The sequence below is a fragment of the Hydra vulgaris genome, chromosome 09 (assembly GCF_038396675.1).
Source record: "Hydra vulgaris chromosome 09, alternate assembly HydraT2T_AEP".
Taxonomy (NCBI): domain Eukaryota; kingdom Metazoa; phylum Cnidaria; class Hydrozoa; order Anthoathecata; family Hydridae; genus Hydra; species Hydra vulgaris.
Genome location: NC_088928.1, coordinates 27,096,648 through 27,105,103, shown reverse-complemented (window position 1 = coordinate 27,105,103; position 8,456 = coordinate 27,096,648). Strand labels below are relative to the sequence as shown.

At 30.3% G+C, this 8,456-nt stretch overlaps 1 protein-coding gene across 1 annotated transcript in view; it reads left to right on the top strand.

The window, feature by feature from the left end:
• The first annotated feature begins 2,982 nt into the window (after positions 1-2,982).
• The window catches only part of LOC100207485 (zinc finger FYVE domain-containing protein 1), a 36,456-nt gene continuing 30,982 nt past the window's right edge, over positions 2,983-8,456 (top strand). The window contains exon 1 of the mRNA XM_065805201.1: positions 2,983-3,566. Coding sequence (XP_065661273.1) covers positions 3,165-3,566 — 402 coding nt within the window. The 5' untranslated portion in view covers positions 2,983-3,164. The remainder of the gene's footprint in view (positions 3,567-8,456) is intronic.

Here is an 8,456-nt window from a genome sequence, read left to right as displayed (position 1 = left end):
AAGAAACATAACTGTATTAATAGATTGCAATAAAAAATTTGAAAAAGAAGGCTATACCAGTTTCGATGACTTTAGCGTATCGTGGATTTTCATCTGGTCCACCATCAACACTGAAGACAACCACTGGCTTGACCAACTTGGTCAAAGGATCTTTTGTGATAGAATCAAACTCTGGCAGAGTCAAAATTCGTTCAAAGTCCAATCCGTGAGCATACGCTGTCAATGATAAATGCAGATTGAATAGCAACATAAGTGGGACCGGAATAGGAAACTGCGTCAGATTTTCCAGGCCCATCTGGTTTGATTTCAATACCTGCGTAAACGGACGGGATGAGTTTGTTCTTTGCAGCGATAACTCAATCATGATCAGGAAGAGAAACTCGATATTCTATATGCATCAATATAGGAGCTTGTTTGTTGGCAGCGGTGATTCCAATAGGGGTCCGAGCTTTATCGTCTTGACTTATAAAGCACACATCCTTGGGGCCCAAAAAAGAACAAACTTCTTCCATATTCTTTATAGTTACTGTACAAAATGGACCACGTGAGTTGAATGGAGGTCATTTTGAGCCCACATCAACTTAACTGGAACTGTGTGGACGTATCTTCTTCCTTCAAGCGAACCGCTCCGTTTTGGCAGCAAACGAGTACATAAAGCGCTTCTGCTAAGATTGTAACCTCTCTTTTAGAGCTCGGCACCAAGCTCATTTAACAATTTGAAGCTCTTTTAAAGTAATTAAAAAATAATCAGTGAATAAGTTCAAAGTCTGAAAAGTTATATTGAGACCTAATATAGTCCATTGCAGTTATTTATTATCTAAAGTTGCACTCCCACCCCATACACTTCAGATTGTCTTTTCTCATGGGCAGCAGATCCATGTTCAGCAAGTTGAATGATGACACGCAATATCTCAGATTGTTCTTCCTCAATAGTAGGGCGACCGATTCCGTCACGTACTTTAAGAGCTTTTTTCACTTCCGGGTGGTTTGCGAACACCTAGAGTACCGAAAGAACAATACAAATAAGTTAATGTTCATTTTCTACAATACTATTATTGCAACTTATTATTATATAATGCGATGCTGATTCAAGACAGTTTTATTTTCAGCCCTTGATTTTTGTTTTGACTTCATATTGCCAATCAACTTGTTTAGATTAATCGTAAGCTCCTGGACATTGGTCTTCTTCTTTTTAATGATTTCTTCTTCAGCATCGGTCCATAAGCCACTTCTTTTTCTGCTCTTCATAGCAACTATTTCTTGATTCAAAACCAAAATCTCTGCTTTGATTATGTCTTGAGCATGAGTCTTGGCCTTCTTCGTCTCAATTTGAACTGTGCTCAGGATGTCGTGTTGAGAGGCATCTGACGTGGTATCAACAACATCTATTGGCTCAATTAATTGATCTGAAAAAAGCTGGAACTCTAAAGAGGAAGAACTGGCATGGGAAGAAACAGATTGTTTGGTTGTTTGATGGGCCCAAAATTTCATTAAAGAACCTTTTTATTTCAAGACCATTGAGGTATACTTTTGGATAAAAGTCTTTACTTGAACCTCCAAATCTTGCTATTCCTTGATCTCATTCTATATTTTATGGACTTTTTTTTAGACTATCGGCTTATTTCTCGAACGGATGAGCGAGTATTGTAAGATTTTATAAGCAAATTTAGAAGACTATTTTTATCCTTTTAATATACAGACAACAATCTTTGACATTTTGCGACACATTGAAAAAATAATAAAGAAATGCTTTATGTAATGATTGCTGCACAAAATTCCCTTTGGACAATCATTTGTAATATTCGCTTTAGACACTGATTATTAATTGTTACACAAGCAATTCCCTTCGGACAAATATTTGTAAAACTCTATTTAAAAATCATAAATAATATTAACACTGAGTCCTTGGGAACGAATTTCGCAAAAAGAATTAGCACGAAAACCAGTAGCGATCAACTAATGATATATATGATACGAGAAACTACCAAGGGTTGAACAATATATAATTAATTGTAATATATTCAATATATTTATATATACAAAAATAAAACTTAAATAAATATCAACACGAATTTCTTTTCTATATAACGATAAATAAAAGCATAACATTCCCTTACGTTAACTTCATAAAAACAGGTGTTTACATAAAAAAATATGTATAAAGTGACGTCCTTTTCTGATGACCCTCCCCGTGTTCTTTTTTGTCCTTTTAATTTGAGCCCCTCCCCCCTAATTACATGACGTCCTTTTTGAATGACCCCTGACTGCTTTTTTCATATTTCTTTGGTAAGACTTGCTATCATAATTTGATTAAACATATGAAAAAAAAAGTTATAATCAAGTTGTTGTTTTCAAAAGTATGGCTTATTGCTGGTATTGCATTATTTTTATTTTATACAGCTTTTTACAAAAATTTAGGTTTAAAATTAAACATGCTGCATTGTAATTATAAAGAGTTATTAAATTTAAAGAGTTGCTAACAAAGTTAGAAAAGATTATTTGGATTAATTTTGGATTACTCAATGTAAAAAGAAAGTCTAATTATATTATTATGTGTGAATATACTATTAAGGTCAGTTTTTTAATTGTAATACTATCATGAAAAAGATTACTGTTTAAAGTCTATAGGTTCCTTCTACTTATATCCATAATTGGGATTTTAAATCATAGCTTTCCTTTTTTTTTAGGTAACTTGATATTAGTTCAAGATATATGTTCACGACAATTATGACAAAGAAAATAAGAGGCTCAGTTGACCGAATTTAAAAACCATATACTAAATGGCTTGCAGTCTCAAAATTTGTCTATATATTTAGTTATGTATTGAGAAGTCTATTTAATTTTTGCCTTATTAAATCAGCGCATACGGCGAAATGTATTTTCGAGACGGGTGATTTGTAAAAACTTAGCTTTATTTTGACCAATAAAAAAAGAGGGATGAGTACGACAACAATATAAAAACTGCTGATTTTGCAAATAGCTGTAAACAAGAGATTGAAAGTTTTTCTTTAAGTTCAAGAAAGAAGTTTGTTAAAATACTTTTTATTTTTTAGAATTGAGCTGTATATCTTTTATGTCTTTGAATTTATTTATTTTTTTTAAAAAAAAAAATATGTTGATATTTAAAAAACATTTTTTACGAGAAATTGTCGAATCTTAAAACGATGGAAAAGCTTTCATGCAGTAGATCGTTTATTACCTCAGATAAAGAGGAAACGATGAACAACATGGCACCCGATGAAATACTTTTTACTAGTAATGACTTTTTCAAAAATGATTCTTCTTACTGTGATAAATGTAATTTTACAAAAGTAAAATCTGTTGTTTTCTGCAAGGAGTGTGGGGATATGTTTTTGTGTGGAGAATGTAATAAAAAAGTTCATTCTGGAGCCAAAGTTAAACATTCGTTTGAAAATCTTCCATCCCTTAAAGAACCCTTAAAGTCAGAAAATAAAAATGGAAAAGTTTTTGAATCAAATTCATTCAAAAATGCTGCTAAACTTAATGTTACAAATGAAGGCAATAGCCAGAGTTTTCTTCTTATTGATGGCAGTGAAGTTATAAAGGTTAGTTAATTAACCCATCTTTTATAATTAATCTGTTTTCAAATTTTAAGCTGATTTCTGATTAAAAGCATTACTTTTTTTCTTATTTAGATATTTTTGAATACAAAGTGCTATTTTTTGTAATTTTATTTTAACAAAAAACAAAAAAAAAGCAACAAAAAAAAGCAACCCTACAATTTTTTTTTTTGATGACCATATTTGAAAAATACCAGACGCATACAAGGCAAATTTGGCATGTATAATTACATACATAATAGCCTGATTTAAATACCATTTCTTTAAAGGGGGAGCACTTTTTCAAGAGACATCAAAAATAAAATTAAAATAAAGGCTCCCAAGGACAATTTTTTTTAGTCTATATTCACATATTTAGTCTATATTCACATATTTTTTGATAAGATTTTGCATAAATTTAATAAAATGATTAATTATATTTTTTATATTTTCAAAACGGTTTGGCCTTGTCCTTTTTTGTGTTGTACTAGCAATTTTTGAATATATGTTTAATTTAATTTTTTTAGTCAAACAGGACAAAGCGCAGGGGAGGATGTGTCTCCCTTGCTTCCGCCATGCCTACGGACCTGGTTTAAATGGGTTTTACTAAAAACTCGTTTATTTATTTTAAAATAGCATGTGAAGAAACTGAATTATGGAAAAATATTAAACAATATTTGCATTTTTAAATCACATATATTTTTCATAAGAATGAATTGTTTTCAGCAACATGTCATCTTTTTCAAATTTTTCTGCAAATTCTTAGCAGCTATATTTTCTTAAACTAAATTTAACAAACAAAACAGCTGCCAAAGTTTTCATTGTAAGTTGAGATTTTCCTTCCATCCAAATATCATTGGCAATCGAAAACAATCACTCTACGAAAGTGTTTGTACCTGGCAAACATTAAGTGGCTTCCACCAATTTTAACAAATTGTTATAAGGAACGTGATTATTTTTGTAATGAGAAAAAATTTCAACCTATCGCTTGTCACATTCAATAGACTGTGAGTTCCAAGAAGAAAACTTTTCCTTTGTGCAATATAAGTTAGTTCTCCGAATTTCGTCAAACAATTCATGGTCATTGAATGTGATTTCTATTGATTTTTTCAAAAAAGTGATAGTTTCAATAATTTCAATTTATTCAACTTTACAGTTAAGTAAAGACCATTTAAAAACTTCAACCTGATTAAAGTGATGCGCCCACTCATCTATATACTCTAGCCAGGCACTGCAAAAAATGTCTTCTTCGTTCAGAAATTGGTTTTTCAAATGACGTTTACTTTCTTTGGTAACTTGCAAATGCTGTCTTACCATGAAAGGTAGAAATTTTTCTTTTTTTCTAGATTTTATTTGGTCTTTCAAATCTTTTAATACTATGGCAACTTCAGCAACAGAAGTATCATCTTTCTCAATTTTTTTTACCGTGTTATAAAAAACATTAGCTTGACTGTGAACAAAAAACACTATTTAACCCATTTTGTTATTGAAAAAGTCAAATAAAAGTTTGGGACAATTTTCTAAGCTTAAAAAGTACGATTTAGTGGCTGATTTAACTTAAGCACTTTTTCAATAGCTGGAAGTAAGGCCAACCAACAATCTTTTGAGAACCCTAGCAATTTTTCATATTCCACACTGGCCTCATTGCAAAAATTTTCTAAAATAAAAACTCCAACAGTAAAAAAATACATAAATTCGAGGAATAATTATCTCCACATCAATAGATAAACAACCAGATACAGTGTTTATTGCGTTTTATAAAATATGAACATTGCAACCGATACCAATGATTTCACGGTTTAGCTTAACAATTAACTTTTTGTGAATATTATTATTACCGTTTTGTTTTAAACCTCCAAAATTGGTATTGGTGTTGTCTGCAGAAATAGTCAAAAATTTTTGAAGAAATATTTTTTGCACTTAATGCATTTAAAGAAAACTTCTGATAAAATAACTGATGTTTCTCCATTTACATAATCCATGTTAATAGCTAAATTTGCGCTCCCTCTTTAACATCAAAATAGCGAGTTAAAATTAGATACATTTTAACGTCCTTGTGGTTTGATACATCAGAAAGAATTGTATATATACACATATGATGCTTTTAATAAAGCATTTTCTGAGTTAGTTTCACAGTATCTCTTGAACAGGTTTACAATTATTGCTTCGCATTTCTTGGATTATAAAATTTCTTAATTAGCTTTGATGTACAATGCACTTCTAAAGCAATCGTTGTGTTTGATTGTGTGGAATGCAATTGTTCCTTTTTTTTTTTTTTTTTTTTTTTTTTTTTTAAATAATTCACCTCCCCAAAGCCGAGAAGGCCACTACAGATGAGGAGGCTACTTGTGGTTATCACCCTCTCTCAACTCTATAACTTCGAAACACGAACCTTGACGAACAAGGCCGCTGCGCGGAGAAACAAGTTGAGCGCGGTACTACCAGGGACGTGGTGGGAATCGAACTTGGAACCTCTCGCTTATGAAGCGAGCGCTCTACCACTGCACCACTACCTTCTTGAATGGCTAATATTTTTTCATTTTGACCAAAACTTTTTTTTTTAATGTTTACGGGAATTTAATTCATTTAGTTTTGTGTTTTATAGTTAAGTTTTAATATTGGAATTTTATTCATTTTGTTTTTAACTATATTTTTGAAAATTCATTTATTAAAAGTCTTTCAAATAATATTTTTTGAAAGAATTTTATTTACATTTTTTTAATATATAAACGCGTACACAAACGCGTACAAATCCCTAATGCGCAAAACTACCAATATTAAAAAGAAAATATTAATCAATATTAAAAATAAAAGAGTGGTGGCAACAAATAACCTTTTTTTTGAAGCGCATTTGTTAACAACCTGAAATTTTCATGGTATATGTAAAAGCAAACATTGTGGGGAAGATTGTTTACCAGCTTGACATAGAAAGGCCCCAGATTGTAAAACTTAGATTTCTCCACTTTTTGATTAATATACTCACTTTTAAAAAGTGAATATGCTTCTCCTATGGTCATTAGCATGTGATGGCTTTGTTTCTGAAAGAAAACAAAAATTTTTATGAAAAGTTGAAAACCTTATTAAATAAAATGTGATTCCTACATAGGAACAAAGTGTCATACCTTCTCTTTTGTTTTCTTATTAATAACAACATCTTTGTGACCATGATCTGATATCTTCTTGCAAATAAAAATCAAGAACTTTGCAATTAACATTGTCCAATCTGGTGTAGTCAGGGCGTAATTTTGAATTATCAGAAAGTAGTCTATTTTCACATTTACAAACTTTTTTCAAAAGGTATTTTCTTTTGTTTAAATTGGCAGTTAATGCTGAATTAATTTTTTTAGTGCCTTTCTAAAACTCTGTGGAGATAAAAAAGGCTGTTCAATATTTGATGTAGATTGGTTTACCTCCACTTTTGCTTTTTTTTTTTGCAATCTTTTCGATGTACTTCCTCCTTTTTCTTGTCGCTCATGTTTATTTTTCATTTGATTAGTTTCAGCAATCCGATATTCTCGATGTTTCTTTCTAAATTTTTTCTGAACTATTGAATGCTTAACTTTGTTCATTTTAATTCTAAATTCTTTTAAGCAACTATTTTCAAACTAACTAAGTTATACTCAAACTAATTAATCAGCAATTAGATGATCTAAACATTATAAAGCTAAAAAAACTAATTCTTATGCACAGATTAATATTTGTCGATGCATTATATGTCTGTGCATGATGCAAAAAAGCAATGCTAAAATGTCATTGAAGAAAAAAAAATACTTTTGCCATTTAATTCAGTAGCCTAAAAATAAGTAAAGTAAAAAAATCAGTTTTATTGAAACTTTTTAACACTTTTTCCAAATATACTTAGTTGAATTTATGATAATGAAATATTAAAAGACATCATTATCTTTAACAATTAAAAAATCTGGGCCATGAGCTCAACTTAAAACATCGTAAACATACACATACAATAAGAGTTTTTGTTTTTTGTCTTGAAAAAATTTTCATTTATTGCGAAGTTTGAATAATTTAAAAATGAAGAAAAATTCGTATCCTATAATTTTTTTTTTGAATAATCAAAATATCACATATCTTATTTTGAATTCTATCTTCCAAATTGAAAAAATAATTGTTTTTAAATTTCTTTTCTTTTTTGCCTAACTGGAATGGAAATACCCTTTTGGTTTTTTTCAGGATCAAGTTGTATGTCTTTGTGACTGATTATGTTGCTGACACCTCAGATACTTAAAGTTAATAGATAATCGAAACAGATAATTGAAAATCTTACTTGACCTCAGATACTCAAAAAATTTTTTAGGTCTATCTGATATTTCTTATCTGATATTTCTTTTACATGCTTGTTGCAGAATTTGTTGGCAAAGTTTGTCATGTCACCGAAGTTAGGTTCAATCATTTCTTGTGCAACATCAGATGCACACAATATTCCAAATGATATACGGTTAAATTTTATTTGTACAATATGGAGTGTTGAATGTGCATAGCTCTGATGATGGTTTGATTAATTTTATATGCCAATAACAATCTGCCATATCTATGACAGTTAAAACTTTGTTGTTGCATAATTTGCTAGAGGTTTCTTTTGTAGATGGAGTAGTTTTGTATTTTGTCTTAAGACAGACTTGTTAAGTTTTTTTTATCAATACATAATCTTAAGGATCTATCCAAGGTTTTTGTTTAGGAATTTTTGAGATAACTGTAGCTTTTTCCAGACAGTCAAATGTGCTTTAAACTTAGGTAGGACAGTCATTAGTACTTTCCTTGGTACATGAATGATTGGAATAACAATTTTTGCAACTGTCAGCTTCCTTTAACCAAGGTGAAAGCTTCACAATAATACTTTAAAATTTTCTCCTGGATTTTAACATCATTAATGTTAAGTAT